Source organism: Vicugna pacos, chromosome 12 (genome assembly GCF_048564905.1).
Source record: "Vicugna pacos chromosome 12, VicPac4, whole genome shotgun sequence".
Taxonomy (NCBI): domain Eukaryota; kingdom Metazoa; phylum Chordata; class Mammalia; order Artiodactyla; family Camelidae; genus Vicugna; species Vicugna pacos.
Window position 1 is genome coordinate 45,350,324 of NC_132998.1, and position 22,941 is coordinate 45,373,264.

At 36.9% G+C, this 22,941-nt stretch overlaps 2 protein-coding genes and 1 long non-coding RNA gene across 7 annotated transcripts in view; 2 read left to right on the plus strand and 1 right to left on the minus strand.

Annotated features, from left to right (window-relative positions):
* Positions 1 to 2,205, plus strand: part of PPFIA2 (PTPRF interacting protein alpha 2) — a 391,656-nt gene extending 389,451 nt beyond the window's left edge. For both annotated transcript variants that reach the window (XM_072973329.1, XM_006197860.4), the window contains one exon: positions 1,240 to 2,205. Coding sequence is in view for 1 of the 2 variants with exons in the window: in XM_006197860.4 (XP_006197922.1) it covers positions 1,240 to 1,268 (29 nt within the window). In the remaining variant the exon portion in view is untranslated. The remainder of the gene's footprint in view (positions 1 to 1,239) is intronic.
* A 1,151-nt stretch (positions 2,206 to 3,356) lies between these two features.
* ACSS3 (acyl-CoA synthetase short chain family member 3) overlaps positions 3,357 to 22,941 on the minus strand; it is a 134,764-nt gene continuing 115,179 nt past the window's right edge. For both annotated transcript variants that reach the window (XM_072973331.1, XM_072973332.1), the window contains 5 exons: positions 19,554 to 19,635; positions 17,797 to 17,919; positions 6,650 to 6,749; positions 6,392 to 6,567; positions 3,357 to 5,544 (listed from right to left, as the gene is read on the minus strand). In XM_072973331.1, the coding sequence (XP_072829432.1) occupies positions 5,476 to 5,544; positions 6,392 to 6,567; positions 6,650 to 6,749; positions 17,797 to 17,919; positions 19,554 to 19,635 (550 nt within the window). In that variant the 3' untranslated portion in view covers positions 3,357 to 5,475. The remainder of the gene's footprint in view (positions 5,545 to 6,391; positions 6,568 to 6,649; positions 6,750 to 17,796; positions 17,920 to 19,553; positions 19,636 to 22,941) is intronic.
* LOC140700233 (uncharacterized) lies at positions 8,625 to 22,475 on the plus strand. Of its 3 annotated transcripts, none has more exons than XR_012078581.1 (6): positions 8,625 to 8,714; positions 9,750 to 9,872; positions 18,297 to 18,562; positions 20,800 to 20,991; positions 21,156 to 21,412; positions 22,171 to 22,475. It is a non-coding gene; the product is annotated as an uncharacterized lncRNA (long non-coding RNA). The 3 variants fall into 3 exon arrangements; XR_012078583.1 differs by having other exon boundaries at positions 21,159 to 21,412; XR_012078584.1 differs by having other exon boundaries at positions 18,297 to 18,385.

Sequence of the window (22,941 nt, forward strand, 5' to 3'; positions counted from 1 at the left end):
TTTTTAACCCAAGACTGTGCTTTACCAAAATATTCTAACATTTATGACAAATTAATATTTTGGAAAAAAAAGACACTCTTTAGAGCAATATTTAAAACCAAATGTGTGCACAGGGATGGAGAGAGGAACAGCTCATCTTGTGCTGTTTATTCATTGCCTTGAACTAAAAGCTCCACAGAGTTTATGGATGGTCTTTGTACCCTCATACAGGAGCTGATATGCTGCCTTATTTGGGTCACTATATGAAGCTGCTGCTGATAAAACAAAAAGCTTTCAGATAAGAGATTTCATCTCAGAATGTAAAACCCTAAAATTAAAATTTTAATTATGGTATATGATTCGGCATCTCATTAGGCATAATCTAAAAGTATGTAATAATTTGGCTAAATAAGAGGCTTTCCAAAATACTGTTTGTAATAGCTGCTACACATGACATGATAATTTCCCAGGAACTGAATACTTCACTAAGTTACAGATGACTATTCAATATTTTGAGTAGTGCTTGCTTCTTAGCTCTTGACTGATGGGTAGAATGACTCTTTTAACTATTTGCAATCTGTATTTTGTGCATGGCATTCTAGTTTCTATTTTCTAATTTTTACCATTAAATGGGATAAAGGTATTTATTTCCAGTAAGTTAATATGGGACAACAAAGTTATATTTTGATGAAACACTAGCACTTTTTTCAATTAAAATAATTCAGAACACATTATTTATGATTTCTCTTGTATCAGGATACTAATTGTGATTTTTCCCTAATTGTATTTATTATGACTGGAAGGAATCAGTGACGCCACATCACTGACCCAAATTCTTTATGTTATGATTATCATTACGTTTTTGTCACAATTAAATAAAGGTATCCCTTGAAGAGCTCTAAAATATATGAATTAGAATACAAATCTATTCCATGGAATAGGTCAACTCAACTCATTTCAGCAAGCTGGACATTTTTCAGAAAGACTGCTGACATTTTCTGTGAATATCTGTGTTTATATCTCTGCCACACTTTCCTTGACAAAATTGAGCAAATCTTATCTATGAAGCTCGCCTGCACAAAATTGGAGAAGAGCAAATGTTAATTACATAGAGTATTGGTTAGACCCGAGATGATCTCCTCCTCATTGTCTGTTGGGACAGAAGTAGGCAGGATGCATGGAGGTGCACCAGGACTAGCAGAGGGAGATTTTCCTGTCTGAACCTTTCAGTCAACTAATGCTGTCCGTTACGTATTTTAGATGTCGTCTTTTCAGTCTACTCTACCTAAAGTGCACTACCGTCCAAGAAGACAAGCAGTGAAAACCTTTGTGAAGACTGAATTCTAAGGAAATAACCACAACTCATGGTTCATTTAAGCTGAAAATGTGATTTGGGGGTGGGGGGGAGTCAGATATTAAGTTTGATTAGTTTACTACAATTGTAAGAAAATACTTAAGTCATTTGAATAATAAGCACCATCCACATCATAAATTCTGTACAACAGATGCTTTTATGAAATGGAGCCACGCGTTTTACATGTTTTACTGTAATATACTAGGCATTTATGTATTACTGTGTATGTATTTCTTTTTAAATGTGTAAGTCTTATGTAAATGGATATAAATATGATTTTTTAAAGAAATAAAATATATAGTTCATGAAGTCTTGAGTGCAAACATTTGACAGTTCCAAGTACTGTTTGTATTTTACCATTCCACCATTTTTACAGTTTTTGAATTGTAACAGTCAAATTGATGTTTCCAGGAAGCATGTCTTCTGCTTCCACATGTTTTTCCTTCAAGTCTGTCAATCCTTAAAGCTGAAAACCTGCCTCTGATCATGTAAAAAAGAATGATTTAACCTGGAACTGGAGCCAAAAATAGACCTTTAAAGGCAATCAGGGATGTCCTATATCTTCAGAAATAGCACTGTGATGGCTCGATCTCCTTTTCAATACAGAACAAAGCCAAACTGTTTACAAGTCAAAAGCAATTATTAAAAAAGAATTTATAAAGAAAAAATATTATCTTCTCTTGTTACCTGTGGACTAAAGGAAAAAAAAAACTTCTTTACTAAAAACGACATGTCCATCCAAACATCTTGAACCGCCAGCCAGCACTGTTCAGTGAATATCAACCACTGCAGAGTCTGAGGTCATTTCCACTGGAAAAAAAAAAAACCCAGAAACCCCTCCCTTTTGTCAGTGTAACAGGGCATTAGCCAGACTCATGTCTAACGTTATATGCTTTTAGCTGAGAAGGCCTTGTGACTTCCCTGAAGTCAGTCTTATCAGAGGAAATAGAAGAAAGACAGAATGATCAACATATATAATGTACAAACGTATAGAGGAGTAATCTCTTCCCTGTGGCTTTATTTGGTGGTGTTACTGTTGTTTATTCTTTGTTTATATGGGAGACTTCAAAGTAAAACCTATTTAATAACAACATTTATCTAACTGCTGATTTTCTGCTGGTTGATCTTATTAAGCGCAAGACCTGTCACTAGTAATTCCTTTTTTGTATTTAATTTGCTATGTTTGCACGTACATTACATTTGTTTTTGATGTCGATTTTTGTTTAACAGATTCAGTCAAAAGGTAATGGTAACAGAAACCCTCTCCATTGTCAATAAAAAAAAAGATACTTACAGTTCTCTGTTTAAGCTTTGTTTTCTAGTCACATCCAGTTTAAAAATTACTTAAACTGTAATGAAAATCATGCCTTTAGTGATTCTCAATCTAGTATTTGTCTTCGAAAGTGAGTCTGCCACAAGAGGGAGCACTAAACTTGCTTATAAGAGTGATTTTAAAGTTTCTAAAAATGTTGCCTGATTAGAAACAATGGGAAAGAGCTTTACTTACAGAAATGAAATTAATAAAACAATGGTGTCATCATAATATAAAATAGATTTACATCTACTGTTATGCACAAATTAATTGCAGAAACAGTGCTTCTCCTTTAGAGATCACCTAGTAAGAAATAGTAATCTTTTCTACTAGACTCTAACACATAGGGATATAAAAGATCCAGCTAGTTGCCTCAAAGACCATAAAATATTTTTCAATGTATAACATCATTTCTGCCACATTCTAATATCCATTTAATGGATTAAGCTTAGAACCTTGGTTTTTCTTCCTTTTGACTCTCTGTCAGCCTTAAGCATTTTCATATTTTTATAAATCAGAGACTTTACAAATATAACTTTCTATAAATAAGACTGCTTTTTAAATGTAAAGCAGTTCTCATTTGTATATATTTAATGCATTTTCACAAGCCATACAACTCAATTAATTGGCAAACACTTTTCTATAGATTTGAAAATATTTATATTTTAATTTTTCCAATATCTTACAGTAAAACATTCTATGAAAATACTGTAAGAAGAACTTGCAGAATTTATTTCAGCAAATGTAGCATGATTACATTTTAGTAACATTGTTATTTTTAAAGACACATATAATTCAAAATATGTTAAGTACTACCAAGTGAAAGTGTTTTATGGTAAGTATTAAAATAGAAAATTCTTTTTATTTTCCTTCAAAAATTTAAGCAATCTGATGACTTGACTGTGTCTTTCTTGCTCCACATTTACTCTTATGAGAGTAACAGTACTCTCTCTGACCCTGCAAAGGAGATCGATTTCCTCAGCCAGATACAGGAAAACGCCACTTCCCCAGGCTTGTGCACTGTTTTCCAGTCCTACTCAGCTAGAAAATAACTCAAGCCTGCTTGCTCAAGAGTCCCTTCAGATTTGATTACCAGGAAAAATGTGCAAGAGGATCAAAGAGGTAAAAACCTTTACACAATTCTTGGATCTGCCTGAGTTTATACTTTGCAAATGAACGACGATACACATTCAGCTAAAGAATCTACCATGTCAAGTTAACTGAATTTTAAATGAAAAAATAAGGTAATACAGTTTAATGCTAAGACGTTAAAAAATGTTATTATTTCTTAAGATTACAGATGCGATAATGGATAAAGTGTACCGAAAAGAAGAGAGAGTTTAAGGAACGCCACAGCTTCAAATTTCAAGTTGAAAGTCTATCTAAATGGTCTAACTCAGGCTACTAAAATAATTAAAGGGAACAACTAGATGAATATATTTTTCAGGTGTAATAATCAAAAAGTCAATTTAAGCAAATAACATTGTAATTTGAGAAGCCAGTTATTTTATAGCCTACAGTTCAAAAGAACCTAACATTTTCAGAATGCTTTATACAAGTTGTCAGCAATTTTTATGAAACAAACAAGTAAATAAGCTCTTACCTATTATGTCTCATACATCTTTCATGCACCCAGACTATTATATTAGGAGAGTTGCTCTTAAAAATAATGTTCCTGATGGACTGAAACAGGATTACTTTGAGAACCATCAAGGACTCAGTGAGTATGGTATATTTTTGTTTAAATGCATTCTTTGATAACTGATATCATGTAGACCCTTACGTAAGTCAAATTTATAATTATCTGTATCTACTCTTTTAATTGGCACATTACCATAAGCTCATTAACAAAGACTCATTTTCAGTTATTATTTTTTAATGCTCAATAGTTTCGTAGACGTTTACATGAAAAGATGTGCTTGGATGGGACAATTTTTTTAGCAAGTTATTTAAAAATTAGAGATTTCACATAACATTTGGATTTTTGGTTTCTCTTAAAACACTTCCTGGTCTTTAGCATTATGTAAAAATGTTGACATTTCTTTCTTTAGAGGTTTCCTTGCCAGTGTACCCATTTCTACATCATTCCCTTTCCAAAAGAAGCTGGAATCATTAAGAAGTACACAGTCAACTAAGAACCTGAGAAGGGAGGGGCTCCAAAGAGCCCTCATCTCTCTGACGAGATTGGATTAACTGACTTCTAGGCTCTCTTGCAGACAAGTTGATTTCCCCTGAATAAGTAACAAAACGACAAAAGAGGGCTGAACTCTGGTACCCAGGCTTCCCTCAGGAAATGTGTGACTAAATAGATTTTCCTACCTAGGAAATCATGTCTAGATGATTAGCTAAAACTTCCCATTTCATTCATTTCATTTAAATAACCATGCATGTGGGCATCTCAAGAATATTAGAAACTATTAGAATTTCTATAAGAAAATTGATTCAACTTGAGTTTTAGATTTTGGTCAAAGCTGCATGCAGAGTCCTAATTTCCGGAAGCAGCTCAATATTAGTGTCATTTTCAATTAAAATATTTTGGGGGGGATACAGTTTTTTAAAATCATACCTTGGATATATCTTTCTTAAACTGAAGTGCTGGAAAACCTGTAATGAGTCATGTTACCGGCAACTGGTAATGGTGCTAATTGGTCTAATCAAATACAAGGCACAGGTCTCTTACCAGTCTTCAAGTAGATTTTTCTTAGACCAAGCTTTACAATTCACAGTTTGCAAGTAATTTCTATGTAAATAATGATTTCTGGGAAATAATTCCAAAAACTTGACTCTAATTAGAAAAGTGACTCAAGAAAAAAGAAAAAAACAAAAGAAGTCATGATGCCTGCTTCAGTACTTCTTCTATGTACCCAAAAATGCTGGGGTCTTCGATTGTAGGAGTCACCTGGAAAGAAAATTAAGAGTCAGATGAAGGCTCTTCCTTGAACCCCTTCTACTCTTCTATACAATTAAACAATTATGTGCAATCTTGTTTTCCCCATATCTTACACTCATCGAGAAATGTTCAAAAATAGGGAACTTTGAACTTTAAATTTTAAAATGTATCTATAGAAAAGAAATGGTTCAGTTAGCAAAACTATTAGTCCTAGGTGGTACTTTCTCTTATGGGTCCTTCAATATGCTGATTCTGTCGAAAGAATTTTCTTTTTTGCATTTGCTCATACAACTACTCTTTACTGTTTGTTACATCACTGTTTATTAGATCTTGATGATTAAAAATATGTACATCTATGCCCGTGTAATGTGCACAAAATTGAAAGAATGCATATACTTGAATTTCCTAAAATACTTTTCACTCAAAACAAGAAAAATAATGAGTATATACATCCATTGCCACCTTTAAAATATCTATAGCAGCCTCAACTTTTTGCTTTCTCACTAATAGTCACTAATGACTGCAATGAAGGGAAATTTATCTTTAATTTAATAAGATTGAGTTTCCACAAGTTTGTTTGAATTTAACTGACATGTTTACTAATAGTAATATATTTTCACAAAAGGGTTCTTAACATTAAAGCACACAGTCTTAATCTGTGTTTCTCTCCAAAACCCTCATACCTACACAGAGGATGGGTATGCAATTTCCCCCTTAACATTAAAAAAAAAGTACTATTACGTGTTTGTTAGGGATATAATCCATGCTTGAGAACTATTTTTAAGAGCTTTGTTGATGCCAAAGAAATAGGGGAAAACACTTCAGAACCGAGCATTAAATATCCTTGATAATTTACCTCATAGGGCTTGCCATTGACAAGGTCAGACAGAGCTGAGCGGGGAATTTTGCCGGATCTGGTTTTGGGTAACTGTTTGACAAACACCACCTTTCGAAAAGCAGCCACGGGTCCAATGGTCTGTCTAACGTGTTTCACAATTTCTTCTACAACTTGTTCCTCTGTTGTGTTTAAATCTAGGGAGAAAGTTCAGATGGTAAGCTCTGAATTAACCTGAATCATTCAGGGCCCAAACAGGGAGGACCAGAGATCGCTCACCTTTTTTCAACACGCAGAGTGCTAACGGGACATGACCTTTTAAAGGATCCTCCTTGCCAACAACGGCACAGTCAGCCACAGTGCCGTGGGAAAGAATAGACTGTAATGAAAAAAATTCACTTAGAATATATGTGAAAATATATATATGTATGAATATATACACACAGTATGTATAATTTCAATTGGGAGAAAAAGTCCATGTCAGAGAACTCAAAAACCCGTAGCTGCCTGTGTGAAAATTACTACCACCTCACCATTCACATGATTATCACTGAGGTAAATGGCTGGGCTCCCCGTGGTGGTCACTCACTAAGGGCTGACAGTAATTAGGACCAATTGCTTAGCTTACCTGGAAAGCAAGGGAATTGTTTCTTCATCTCAATTGTTTATTAATGAAGTCAAGGAAAATAAGCAGTGGATACCACTTGGAAATCACCCGCAAGGGAACTTCTGAAAACAGATGGCCTCATGGTGATGTGGCCTTAGTGCTGGCTACCGTAAGGATACTCTACAGAGGAACCCAAGGCAGCCCCACCGATAAATAGTGATTTTACTTCTGCCTCTGTTCCTGAGCAATGAACAGAACACACGGCTTTTCCTGAGTGACTGCCCATCCAGAGAGGATTTTCCACGACATGGAGAAGAGGCTGGACACGAAGTGAAGCCCAGATATCAGACAATCACCACAGTTGAGGAACCATTTTCATATTGTTCACCCTAAGCTCTAAATGCCTTAAAGAGCAAAGCAGCTTTCTTTCTGGAATCATAGAACCTACCGACTTGAATAACCACGTGAAATACAGAAGCTTAGAGTTAAAAAAAAATTCTGCTGTGATGAAACTTTTAAAAATGAATGTTAAAACGGTTCTTTTCTGAGAGATTAATATATATTTCAGTGACTCCAAACCCCTAACGGCTGGGGAAAACAGTGAGCAAACTTGTAACCAAGAGCTAGCTTGACAGTCCTCATCCTTTCTTCCATTCATTCATTCAACAAACACTAAATACTTCCTGTCTTCCAACCTCCTCTATTGCCCTAGGCTCCAGCGGTGAGCAAAAATAGTCTGAGTATTGCCTCATGGTGCTTACAGTCTAGTGGGGGAGGGCGATATTAATCAATAATAATGAATATTTAATTAGAATGGATGTTTAAATACACAAGCAGTGCAGGCTCTGGGGAAATAACTTGGATTTTTAAATGAGAGATTTAGCAAAAGCAACAAACTTAGCAGCAGAAGACTATGGGTCTCAGAGAAGCCTGCCTTTAGGAAGTGAAGGTGAGCACAGGCGTAAAGGCTGCATAGACATTGATTAAGCGAGGACAAGGGGCAAAGCAAAAGCCCCGTGGAGAGACTGGGCAGGTACCATTCAAGTCGAAGAGAAACCACTGTGGCTTGGAAAGCAGAGAGCAAGGATGAGAATGGTGCAAGAGGCAACAAGGCTACAGAGGGAGCGAAGGGCTGTGCTCAGGACATCCAACTCTTATTTTAGCAGCACTGGGAAGGTAACAAAGCACTTTCAGGAAGTAAAGAGCGATGCATCAGCAGAATGGATTTTTTAAAATAAACTTTACTTCTCAGAGTGGTTTTAGATTCACCAGAAAACTGGGTGGAGAACACAGAGTTCCCACACACCCGCCCCCATTTACACACAGCCTGCACACATCAAACTCCCTCGCCGAGGGGGTCGTCGTTAGGACTGAAAAACCAGCACTGACACAGAATCCTCACCCTAGTCCACAGTTTACATCAGACTTTGCTCTTGGTGTTATACAAGCTTTGGGTTTTATGCCACAGAGCCATGATTATAGTATTTTACAGAATAGTTTCACTGCTCTAAAAATCCCTTGTACTCTGCCTGTTCATCCCTCACTTCCAGGTAACTCCCGACAACCACTGATTTTTTTTTTTTTTTTACTGTCTCCAAAGTTCTTTTCCAGAATGTTAACATAGTTGACATCATACAGTATGCAGCCTTTACAGACTGACTTCTTCCACTGAAGAATGGATTTTGAAAAGCATAAACTTACTTTCGTCTCAGTGTGAAGATTAGAGGATTGCTGAAGGTGGGTGTCACAGTTTACGCAGGGAGACCACCCGAGAGGCTATGATAGTAGACTAAGGTTATGGTAGTGGGTATAAAAAGATCCCAGTTTCTTTAGAGGTAAAATGAACAAAATTTGATGATAAATTAGATATGAAGCAAGAAGTCAGAAGAGTTAAAGATCCCTGTGGTTCTTGGCTTGAGTAGGTTATTGGATAGTGGTGTCATTTTCTAAGCCAGAAAATGTGATTGTGGGCTAGGCTTGGGAGGAAGGATCATGTGTTACATCTTGGAGCTATTCCATTGACGTCCCTTTTACACATCCCAGTTGAGGCACTTGGATCTGAGGAGAGTCTTACTTTGGAGATGTGTATTTGAATGTCACTGATGTACAGAAGATAGTGAAAGCTATGGACATGGATGAAATTATTTAGGGAGAAAGACGAGAGAAGGAAAGGTAAAAGCCGTAAAGAACTCCAACATCTAATGACCATATGAAAAAGGAACAGCTGACAAACTCAACCAAAAAGGCATAGCCAGAGAGGGAGGAGAAAAACAGAATTTGAGATATGCCACTAAAAATTCCAAACTTTCTATAAAAAAAATTTAAGTCATGTTGCAAATGAGCTTTCTCTTCTCCGAACTCCTAGAAGACTCGATAGACTGCTCACATGTTTGGTACAAACCAGTGTACGAACTCGCCCTGCCCCTAATGAAGCATGCAAATCAGGATTCCTCCCATAGCCTACTGTGAGCATCAGACTTGAAGTCCTCAGTGGTCAGGGCTGCCATCCACATAGTTTTTGACTCCTACAGTGCTGAGAATAATACATGTCCTATAAATGGTTTTGTACTATGTGTTTTAGTCACTTCACTGCTGAGGTAAACGCGCCCATGCCTTCTTTCCATTAGCTGGGTCTGACTGAAAGCTTCCGCAAAACAATTACTACACAGACAATTACTACACAGGATACCACCTTCTCTCACTGCTTCAATGTGAACCCTCAAAATGTTTCCAACAGCTTTCCCATTTCTTAAGGTCTTGTTTACTTTTCAGGTCCATATGTTGAGAGCAGAGACAAATTAATTGTCAGGGATTTGTTTTGGTAGCTAGTACTCAGACGCCAAGCCAGTCCATGTGAGAGAAGACCTTGTCTACAGCAGATAGGACACAGACTTGGTGGGTTCAATTCTTTAATTCTGATTTAATATTCCCTTAATTAGTAGAGAAAAACACTTGTACCCGGCTAACCAGAGTTTTAATCGTCAAAAACCCATTTATTAAAGTTCTTTCTGGTGCCACATGCCTTCTAAATTTGAGTTTTTTAAGTGCCAAGGTATCTGTTCCAATCACTGTTTAAAAAAAAAAAAAGTATGTCCAGGTATTTTGTCCGCTAACCAGTATGACTATACTTTTAACTGAATTGAGCATCAGAACTTCTAGTTTGCCATGTTTTCACCTTGTTATTTTAATTTTGCCATGTTTCCATCCTCGGTTTTAGTGTTCTTAGAAGTGGATGGGAAAATGCTAACTGGTGTTCTATAAGGGCAGAGAGTATTTTAAAATCAGAAGAAATACATTACACAATTCTGTATAATATCCAAGTTTCCCATTTTTGCCAACTGAAGATAAATTCTTAAAAATTTGTGAGGGACAGATCATTTCCAGAATGCTGGGCCATCTGTAAATGAAGTTCATCATTATAGCGGATAAAACATTATATTAATTTATCAGCGTTAAAAAGATGCCATAAAGGAAGGGAAGCAGCCTTCTATATTGGCTCCACAAACAACATTTGCATGCCAAATAAGGAGTCCAATAACTGAATTGTTAAAAAGGAAAGCATTAAAATATGTCTTGGCAACATATGAGGGACAGAAGCCAACCAAATGTCCTACAGGGAGAAATCAAAAGCCACATTCATACATTCCTTCCATCTGAAATCCATGAAGCATCTGTGGTTAACTGGTATTCAAGCACCCAAAGAAGTGATACAACTTAAAAGATCATTGTTTCCCCAAAAGTGAGTATATAAATGGTATGGTGACAGGCCTGGCAAATATCTGTCATTCATTGTTTCTGAAGTATTGCCATTTTTGTGTAAATTCTAATGGATTTTAATATTTTCATGGCTTTAGTGGGCTGAATTACACAGGTTTCTTAATTATCTTTTAACTATGCAAATTTCAGAAAAATTAGTTTAAATCAAGTGCCCTCCTAAGCTGTAAAGAAGCCACTCTGCAGTGGGAGATTGTCTCTGCACTGGGAAGAGGAGGAATGTTGTTTTATTTCCTCTGACATTGGAGTCATCTAAGAAACTGTCAGATTCCACATCTCCATCAATATTCATATCAGTGCCCAGGAAAACATTCAGCAATTTTATAACTGTTTAAATCCAGTAGTCATTTAACATTGGGTAGAAACGAAATTGCACGGTATCTTTGTTGAATGCACACTTTATGGAAATATATTCAATCTTGAAGAAAGCACTCCTAAAACAGCGAGCAAAATAACTAAGTTGGAAAACAGTGATGCACTGTTCAGAACAACCTTCAAAAGAGCAAACTGCACGAGAACACTGCCCTAGCTGTCAGTGCAGTATTTTAACACCAGATTTCCAAGTTCCCAAGGATACTAGTAGGATTCCTTAACAAACTAAAACTTAAGCTACTAGTGAAAGAATGAAATCAGGGAGCCCAACTTGTCCCTTGAAGGTGTCTTTGTATGAAAAGATCTGCCTGCAACAGCGAAAGAGAACTAAGCAAAAGGACCACACAGACCTCTAGTGATTTTGGCTCACAAGACTGGAACTGGCAGGCCTGGGGCACAATTTTCTTAAGAATATCCTGAACATCCACCAAAGTGTCCCAAGTGCCTAGCTAGATGCTAGGCTTTCAACGATTAACCAACTGCTCAACTAGATTTGATGGTTAATATTTACAGAAGGCTCTCACGTGTGTTGGGATCTTCAAGGATATTGTCCTCTTAAATTTATAAAAGGACTTAACATTCATGCTAGGACTCCATTTTCTTATGTTGAGAACCGAACATGGAGTTTCCTGCAATGGTTTTAATGTAGTAATTTTAATAGTTTCTCCTTGAATTGGTCTTATGTAAGGTAATAAATCCACAAGTCTTACTTTGGGAAAAGCTCAGATATTATCTGAAAAAGCTCAGATATTTTCACTATATATATAAACAACATTCAGTCTATTTTTATTTTCCACAAATAAGACTCTCAATGGAGTACACAATCTCAAGTCCCATTTCAAAAAGTCAAAGTGGAGCCCAGCATTCGTTACTGAGAATCCTGATAAAGCATTAACATATAAAATAAGGTCTGGGCACTTTAGTAAAAACTGGTTATGCCATCAATATAAATATGAATTACCAATTTGTTAAGCAATTTTGCTAGGAGTTGGGAACTTTTCCATATCATACTGGTAAATGCTGGCTCACAATCCCCTAACAGATTCCAATATGGAAAAGACAAACCTGGTACAAAATGAGATATGAATTTCCTTATTAGACATAAATATACAATAAAGAGTTAATCATTTAATTCATATAAAGGGAGGCTTTTACTTCAAGAAAGCTTGAAGGCTGAGAGTTGTTCTCTTATGTGCTGGTACTCTAAGACCCAGAGACAAAATTCCTGATAGGTGCCATGGATTCTGGCACAAATTTTTTTTTTTCAACTTTGCCATTTTAACTGCCTGTCTGCTGCCTGCCTCCCTCTGCTGTTACATATGGTGAAAAGGACGTCAGTAGGAACATGTTAAAGCACAGTATATATTTGAATAGGTTGACGCTTTTCTTCTCACTCTAAAAACAAAAAAAGAGAACTAAGAATTTTGACTGATAATAAGAGCTGTGCACATGTAATCTCCATATTTTGATTAGCTGAGTCTGCCACAAATGCAGGTAAATATTGGGGGTAATCTCCTACAAGCAAGAAATTAAAAGTTCATGCACCCAGAACCACCTTTTGTCAACACACCAAAATACATGAAGCATGAATTTTAATTTCAGGTTATCACAAAATTCAGTTGTTTAAAAAGATAATATTATAGTAGCAAGCAACAGTCATGTGTTTCAAAATATTTTATAAAATTCTTCCCTTTTACTCAATAACTGTCACTAAAAAAAAAAAAGCCTACGTGACAAGAAGTGTTAAGTCATTAATTTTGGGCTGAAGATAAAGACAACCTTTAGACAAGGTGACCACTTTTAATTAGAGAAAAGGGAATTAAACTGTGATTCTGCAATTGTTTGATCCCACTGCATTATCAATCATACTACCTTAAGCATTTTCTTTCATTTATCCATTCACTGCCTGGGTTCCAGGGCAGTCCAAAGTAACTGCCAATAAGTGCGGGCAGGAAAAGCCCCAAGAAATGGCTGCTGTGTCTACCCAGAGGTCCAGGAAAAGGAGCAGAGAAGCTGGGAGGCAGCATCACTTTGATGTCATCCTCCCCACTCCAGATGAAACCAACAGAGTAGAAGTGCCCCTCTTTCCCTTGGAGCTGTAGCAACCTCGTGATTCTCCCCGCATGACACCAGGTAAATGCCAGCTAAAGAGCTGAGTTCTTAACCTTCCCTCCAGTCACTGTGTGGCCTCCTGGGGGTGGAGCCCTCGGTTCTCCCAACTCTACACCAAGAGAGCTTGGAAAGAGACAGTGTCACCTGCCCTCCCCACCAGCAGCCATCTAGTCCTTGAGAGTGGTTCCCTGTTGACTTGCCCTGCCCTGTACAAGTGTTAGCAAGGAGACAGTCCCTTCCCTTCCCCAGGAACACTGTGCAGGTCAGCCTGGAAGGACTGACCCCTGGAGGGGTACCGGGAGACTAAAGCCCTGACTTCCCACTGAGAAGAGCAGTAACGGGGAGCCCTGGGGATCAAAAAGTGAAGAGTAGATCTCAGAGAGGAAGGAGCTGGAGAAGAGGATAATTTAAATCTGTGTATGAAGTCCTGAGCCACCTGGAAGTTGTGCACGCATGAATCCAACCAGAATCAACACAACAAAGATTTTTAGCACTTAACTGGAGTTTCAGATTGGCCTCTGGGAGAAACACAAGTGAGATAGACCAGAATAGCACCGCAAAGATTTTGAAAACAAAATTAACATTGGAACCACAGTCCACAGAAAGTGGGTGAGGCCATGTGGTCCGGTCTGAAGCAGGTTGGCCACTTGCTAAAATAAACAACCACATGAAGATAAATCCAGATAATTTAAAAAGGATCCAGAATCTCGTAATGTAATAGTCAAAATATCCAGGATAAAATGTAAACTTGCTGGACACAAAAAGGAAAAACAAAACCTAAACGACTCTTAAGAAAAAAGATAATCAACAGGTGCTAAGCCCAAATGATCCAAATGTTAGAATTATCAGACAAATATTTTGATGTAGCTATTACATCTGCAGGGGAATAAAACTTTTCTAGATTTCTTATTGCTGCTGTAAAAGTCCCTATTCTCCTGAGATTCTTCAAATGCCGTAAGAATTTGATCTATAGCTATTTGCTTAGTTAATTGCTCTGATATGACAGGATAATAAAATTTTCTAATTTCTCTGGAAGGGTCAAATGATTACAGCCTAGACTAGATAGATCCCTAGGTGAAACTCAGAAGGTGCTGGAGAGACTCGCTCCCTACCTTCCTAGGTATTTACATGTCAAAAAAGATAAAGCCTTAGAACTAGGAAGCATTACTAGGTTGTAAGAGTTGAGACATACATCAGAGAGATGTTATATACACACCAGAGTTGGAATTTGGCTGCAGGCCACTATGTTTCCGAGGAGACCTCTTTAGGAGGGGTAAAAGAGAGCTGTCTCCTTCCTCTTTATAAGCAGAGAAAAATAATTTTCCTTGTCTCTCATCTATGATGTGTCTGGCTACTTACGTAGGGAATTTCCCATCTGCTCTCTCTGCGTCACCGAGGGGTAAGACCTGGGCTAAGAGAGCAATGGCACACTTGTTACTAAGATACAAGTCTTTGACCCAGAACTCCTCAACTGCACACTCAGGAAAATTAACAAAGTTAAATACTAAAAACCCCACAGTAACTGTGATCCAAAAAGTATGGGCAAGCACTCTTGGAATGAATGAAGAAGATAAATGACACAAACACTGTTTAAGAAAACCTAGAATGGCTGTATGATTACCACACAAAGCCAACTTCAGATCAAGAAAAATTACCATAGATGCTTTTAAAAAGTCAATATACTAAAACAATAATACACTGCAAAAAAATGAGGATTACTCCAAGCAGTGCAAGCTTGGGCCAACAGCTGAAAATCAATTAATATGATTTACCATATTAACAAGCTTAAAAAGAAAACCCACATGGTCACATCAATAGAGGCAAAAAAAAGTATCTGACAAAATTTTACATTCATTCAAGAAAAATTTTTTTTTAAAACTCAGTAAATGAGGACTAGAAGGGAACTTCCTCATTTAGTATCATCTGCAGAAACAACTATAGGTAACGTCATTCTTAATGGTAAGATATTGACTACGTTTCCCTTAGATCAGGAACAAGACAAGGGTGCCTGCTTTTGTCACTTTCAATCATACTGGAAGTTTTAGCCAATTTAGTAAGATAAGAAAGATAAATAAAAGACAGATCAAAAAGGAAGCAATAAAATTATCTCTATCCACAGACAACTTGACTGTCTACATAGGAAATCCCAAAGAATCTACACACACACACACCCCAACTCCTAAGTCAATTTAATAAGATCAGAGGGTACTTATTAGTTCATAAAAATCAATAGTATTTCTATTCACTAGCAATAAAAATTCGAAAACCAAACCAAAATTTTAAAAAAAGTCTACTTACAGTAGCTAAAAAAATTAAATACTTAGGTATAAATCTAACAAAATATGTTCAGAATCTGTATACGCAAAAGTATAAAATGTCAGTGAAACATACCAGAAAAACCTAAATAAATGGAGAGACGTACAAAGTTCAGGGACTGGACAGTTCAGTATAGTTCAGATATCAATTTTTCTCAAATCAATCTATAGATTTAATAAAATCCCAATCAAAACACATGCAGGATTTATTTTATCTAAATAAAAGTTCATTCTAAGATATCTACGGAGAAGTAAAGAAACCAGAACATCTACAACACTGTTACACGTGCTGCTGAAGCGAGCACATCTACAACAATTTTGAAAAAGTGGAACAATTTCAAAAAGAGTGGACACTATTTAACTTTAATACATTCTATAAAGCTACAGTATCAGGACAGAATAGTATTGGTGAAAAGATAAACACACAGATCAATGAAACAGAAGAGATACTCTAGAAATATCAAATATTGTCAGCTAATTTTTGAGGAAGGTGCAAAGGCAATTCAATGGAGAAAGGCCAACCTTTGCAACAAATGACACTTGGAAGAACTGGCATCCATATTAAAAAAAATCCTCAACGTACATCGTGCACCACATGCAAAAAAAAAAAAACCAAACCCTCAAAATATAAATGTAAACTGATATGAAATACAAAATAATAAAACTAAATGTAAAACTATAAAACTGTTAGGTGAAAACAAAGGAGAAAATATTTATGACCTTGTGTTAAGAACAAATTCTTAAACACCAAAATCATGATCTATAAGAAAAAAAAATGTGAATTAAACTTCATCAATGTGAAACACACTAAACACACTTTTGCTTTATAAAAAACACTTTCAAGAGAATGAGAAAACCAGTCACAGACTGGAAGGAAATACATATTTGCAAATTGCATATCAGACAAAGGCCTTGTATCCAGAATATCTAAAGAACTTTCAAAACTGAATAATAAAAAAATAGTAGATTTTAACAGATATTTCACTAAAGGAGATAATACGGATAGTAAATAAACATGAGAAAAGATGTCCAACATCATTAGTCATTACAGACTAGCAAATTAAAAGCACAACGGGATAGCATTACACACCTATTAGAGTGATTTAAATAAAAATAATGACAATTCCAAGTGCTGATGAAGATGAGAAGAAACAGGACTCCTCAAACATTGCTGGTGGGAATGAAAAATGACATGGCTACTAGAATACAGCCTGGCAACTTCTATAAGCCTAAGCATGTGCTTACCATATAACCCAGCAAACTCACTACAGGTTTTTATCCTAGAGAAATGAAAACTAATTTTTGCATAAAAACCTGTACTTGAATGTGTATAACAGCATTATTTATAATTGCCTCTAACTAGAAGCAAGCCAAATATCCTTTAATGGGTGAAGGAAACATAAACTGGTTAGTACATCTACACAATGGAATATTGCACAGCAACATAACAGGACAAATTATTGATATACACAACTTGAATGGATCTCAGACACGTTTTCCTAAATGAAATATCCTAGTCTCAAAGGTTACATACCGTATTATTCCATTTATATGCCATTGCAGAGAAGGCAAAAATATGACAAAGGAAAAAAATTAGTAGCTACCAGGGGTTAGGGATGAGGGGAGGGTCCGAATACAAAGGTGATATTATGAGGAAATTCTTTGGCAGTGTTGAAATTTTTCTGTACCCTGTCTGTTGGTGATGATTACAAGAATCTATACTACAAGTTAAAAACTCATAGTATTATACAACAACAAAAAAGTGAATTTTACTCTATTTAAAGGCAAAAAGTTGGAAACATTTTTTAAAAACTCTTCTGGGAAATTTGTGTAATTTACACTGGAAGAAAATTCTCCGGATTTAAGAGTACAATAAAATGTTCAATCTCACACCACTTTACATGCAAACCTAGTTATAAAGGAGGAGCAAATCAAGAAGCTAGAAGCAATCAAGTAGCAAGTATCAGGAAGCAAACGTCTGTAAACTCTCCCATAAATAACCAATAAAAGGTAAGTGCCTAACATTCCTCACCATCACCCAGGTAGGAATCGGGGGGAATGTGGGGAGTATGAAAATCCACACGGGAGAAAAGTGAGGTGAGAGAGACCAGCATAACCGCTGTAGCCAAGCTGCAGATGAAGGGCCTGGCAATTCTCCAGGTGCAGTGACTTAACCTCATTATTACTGACTTCAGCTCAGATCTGTGCCTAAACACCTGGAAGAAAAGGCCAGTATTTATCAATACCTCTTCGATGGAACCTGCAGAAATCCTGTGACCTGCAACGTTTATCACGTCATCAACCCGAGACATGACATACACATAGCCTTCTTCATCCATGTATCCAGCGTCCATGGTGTCATAGTATCCCTGAAAATAAGAAGAAATAATGTCTGGTTTGCATGTAGCATTAGGTAATGCAATCATTTTAAGCTTGGTAAAATATAAAATGTGATAGAAAGGGGTTTACTGTATGTATTTGACTTTTTTTATAACTAGCCCATGGAATTAAGTTGCTTTTGATTTTGAAAGCTTACTAGAATCTCTTCACTCCTCCAACAACCAGGAATAAATTAAAGTGTTCTTATATATGTTCAAGCTAAGTGTTTGAACCTAGAGTTATAAAGTTTATGAACCCAATTTCTTTTTTTAATGGAGAAGTAATAGCTCAATATTTGCAATATACTTGGGTATTGCAAAGCAATTCTTTGCTAGATTTCTTCTTTAATTGTCTTAATTTTTTAAAGCTTTAAAGCTCTCTGTGGATAATTACAAAAGAGACCACTAGTTTGCTCATTTGGATTGGACTCGAGCTTCAGTGAAATATAGTTAGATAGTAAGTATAAAATATAACTTTTAATCAACTCAGAGAAGCAGCACGTCTTCACTGATTCAGAAATCACAATTTAATGAAGAATCAAGAATGAGGAGTAAAAAGAAGTATTATTTCCCCAAATGCTTCAGAGTCACGTTAATACCTATGTTATAAGCATGGGCTTCAGGACAAATCCAAGTGAGTCACTATTTCTGTTTCTTAATCTTTCTGAGACTCAGTATGCTCATCTATTAAAGAGGGTGATGAACCTCGCAATAAGGCTATGAGAAGCATACATGGCATGGGGCATATAAGGAGGGCAGACCCTGGCCCAACACGAGCCCTCAATAATCGGCAGCTCTTCCTGCAATTACTGTCAGAGAGACAATCTCGATATGGTGTGGATACTGGAGCCAGACTATATGGGGTCCAAATGTCAGCTCTGTTATTTCTAAGCTGTGGGCAAGTTACTCAACCCTTCCGTGTTGTTAATAAGCCCTTAGATGAGAGGGCTGAGATCAGCGTGACAAGACAGAGTTTAGATTCACTACATGAATCAGAGTAATGGGGAAATAGCCAAAAAGAACACAGGAAGACACTTTCTGTTATCCAGGGCACTGGAGGTTGGGTGATGAGAACACTATCTCTATATTGTACCTGTATTTTAAAATGGAATTTTAAAACAAAAAGAGCTCAGCAAATGCTCAGGAAAGAACATCAAAAATAGGCAAAGGGATAAAAAAAAATACAGTTCTGGCAAGCCAAATTTTGCTCACATAAACAGGAGTAGAGGAGGTAAAGAGGTTCTCATGACAGCATCCAGTTTTGATCAGGTGTTCTCAGTCTGTGCGGAGGAATCCAATGCAGGAACTCATACAGAAAGCCCCCAAAGTTTTAACTTAGTGAAAACTTTCCTGATATGAACAGCTGTTAAATTTCAAGAGAAGCTGCTAAGAGAAACTGAGAACTTTCAGTGTCCAGAGACGGATAAATAAATACAAAAATGACTTATTTGGACATCTGAGGTTTGGGCATTCTCGTCCCTGAGATCGTGAAACTGGTCCAGATAATCTTTAAAAAGCTGCTTTGTGCTCTAGAAATTCTAAGAGCGAGTTATAGAATTTAATAGGCAAGAACTACAAAGAAGTGCATAAGATGGTAAAAGCAAAACGTATAATTAAGTTCTTACAGGAAATTTTTCAAAGTATAAATGCTTGAATGCTTCCTGATTCTTCCAGAGTCCTGAAAACGCACCAGGTGGTAATGGCAACCTTATACGAAAACAAAGCAGTGAGAATTATGATGAAAGTGATAATAAAGACAGATTGATTAGAAAAGATAATTTTCCACTGTGATGAATAATTACAATTCAAATCCCACATTGAATTGTAACCCTTAAATCTGCTGGACGGATGGTGTCTAACTGAGGCTGAAGTGGTTGCCCACTTCATGACATGGCAAAATCACGGAGGGATGACTGTAGTTTCTGGGAAGGGCACTAAAGGCGCACACACTTGGCATTTAAATCGTTACTAGCAGCAATCATTGTTTCAGTGAGAAGCATAACATCTGCAAAAAGGAACCAAAAATGCATCACCAAATTACTTTTTAAGAGAAACAGGCTTCTACCATAGGCAAATAAACCTTTTTTTTAAAGTATCAAGGTAACACCTTTGCCAGTCTCTGTGTGTAATAAAATGTACCAATTAAACATCCCATGAACAATCTTATCTTCACAATCAATGTGCCTCTCCACTCTGGGAATTCCTTCCCACTGTCCCCTCTTCCGTTGTTTTCATGACCATCCATGTGATTTCTCACCCCCATGAACACGTGAAGATATGTGCGCACATACAACAGAAGTGGTGTCCATCCCTTCTTCCCACTCAACTTCCTCTTAGGTTTCCTTCTTGCCTCCAGAGTATGAAACAAGTGTTATACACATGACAAGGGCTTAGCTTTTATCTATGTATTTATCTGTATATAAATAAATGAATAAATTCTCACATCAGCTCCTTGTACGAAGTATCACCTAACAAAAATAACCACTCAGTGCATTTTCTGGACACAGAACTCTTTAAATGTTTTGTAGTTTGGAAATTTAGATACTGTACAACTTATGGATTTTCTAAACCCTACCCTCCTGTTCTCACAAATAATACCAAGTGGTGGTGGCACAGCACTGATGCTGAGAAAACTGAAAATGAAGTAGACGTGGTCACTGCCAACGTGAGGCCACAACACACACCCTCCACGTAAATATTAGACCTTTGAGGCGCTGAATTGTATTCTCACATTCCGTCAGGTAGAAAATGCTGTTAGAAGTGGGGTCAGCTGTGATCACCAATTTCCACCATGTCTAGCCTGCCCATGCAATATTTTATTTTGTAATAAAATATTTTGTAATATTTCTCTTCTTTTTGTCATATTTTAAGAGGGAGGAAAAGGCTACATCAGCATCTGTGGACCTCGTGTAATTACATAAAATGCACGCAAAAGCATTTTCTAATCTGGAAAAAAAAAAACTACGGAGATGCCGCTATGTTGTTGCTGTTGATGGTGTTACTACTCCTGTTCAGCACTAAACCTACATAAAGGCAGCAAGCGGACGCAGATAACCCTTTCAGGTCCTTTTAACCAATTTTTCTGTTAATCTTTCAAAATAACCATGTATATGATTTCACTTCATCAGTTTGTTTTAATTGTTAACATTTTGAAAACGTGTAAAAATCATCACTAAATACTGAACTACAATATGAATATTACAGCCACTAAAAATCACCTATTTTAGCAGCACTGTCAGGATGCTGAGGATAAACAGATGGAGAGGACACTCAGAAGAGATGACAAATCAAAAGCCAACATGGGCCAGAAGAGATAACGTTAATGAGTGAAGCCAACTGTTCCTGAAATATACAATTAGAACAATACGCTTGACAGATCCAAATCCTTAAACCCATAACATCGCCCATACGAAGAGCTCTGCATCTAGAAGGGCACATTGCTAAAGAAGTGGCTCTTGCATTTTACAGACCGCAAATCCAAGGTGTTAGTACATCAGTATCCACACACTGCCTCCTCACAGTGAAGAGAGACTGCTGAGTGTTTCCAACAATAATCCAAATGAGTTAGCCCTTAGTGTGTGGAATGTGAGTTGAGTTTCCTGGTGGCCTAGAATGTGACTAACTCACTGTGTGCACATGGGACCAAGAGCCCAGCATTTTCCGGTAGGAGTGTTACTGGAGGGAAAGGGAACATCTCACACTTCTCAGAAGCTGGTTAAGTTTGCAATCTCTATTCTTAAAAGAAGATGCCCTGATAATTTTTTTTTATTTCCTAAAAAAAATAGTACTAGCAATTAGTACTATATACATATAGTAGCAACATAGAAACATATCGATTCCATTCTTATAATTTAGTAACGTCTAGAGGCCTACAAATACAGGTAGCCATCCTCCAGGGGAAAAATGAAACAGCTTTAAGAACACCAGCTTTCTCAGCTGTTACACGAAACTTTAAATATCTGTGTAAATTTTCTGAAGAACAGGGGCAGTATGAATTTGTATGTCATCTTTCATCCCTGTGAGAAAGGCCTGCGTAGGCTTGGATATACCTCTACATAGACCTTGGGAATTAAGAATAACATAGCAGCAAGTATATGATCCAGGGAGAGAGTGCAGATTAGGAACGAGAAATTCAAGGCCAATTGCCAATATTAAAGAGGGACCAACTGGTAATCAGTAGCATAAAATAAGAAAATGCTATCCGTTCGTCACTAATAAAGTCTGGTGTCTTTAAAAATGCAGGTGTTAATCTAAACATTGAAAAGATTGGAAGAAGCAACTTCGGAAGGAACCCTGGAAGATGCCATGTAATGGTCCTAAAGAAAAGCAGAAAGGAGGGGTTCCAGAATGGAAAGTATTTGTGATTGTACACATATATGAAGTGAAACATGTGAGAAGGGAAGCAACAAATCTCCAGAGAGGAGTTAGGTGTGTATGAGCTAGAGCAGAACCGTTTCTGCAGCGTTCCAAATGACCACCTCTCTGGTTGCTATCCTAATGATTATTCTATATTAAATGAAGGTTTTCCTTCTGGAGTAGTGAAGGCACTGGGGCTCTTTTTCTGAAGTCATAGTGAAAAAAACACTTTTTTTCTATAGTTATAATAACATAAAAAAAATCATTTGACCGGCAGAAGGGAGGAAATTTTGTTGAAATACTAAGTAGTGTGCTGGTTAATGTCCATCCTCAACCTTCAAATACAAGATCAAATGTTACCACCCTTTGAAACCTGCTCCAACTCTTCCCAGAGTGAAGGGGGGGTCTTAATACCACCCACCCAGCTGTGAATCAGGACTTCTTCCTAGAAAGTAACCTTTCCAAAGAGAATCTTAAGAGGGAAGAAGGAAAACAGAGGCAGCAGTGATTCCTCTGTGCGTGTGTGTGTGTGTGGAAGGGAAGGCATCACAGTGCTGAGAAATCCTTAAACAGCTAATGAAGGAAGAGAACGTCCATCACCGTGGAAGGTAAACATTCCTTCCATGTGACATACAGAACTCCAAGGTAAAGGATAGC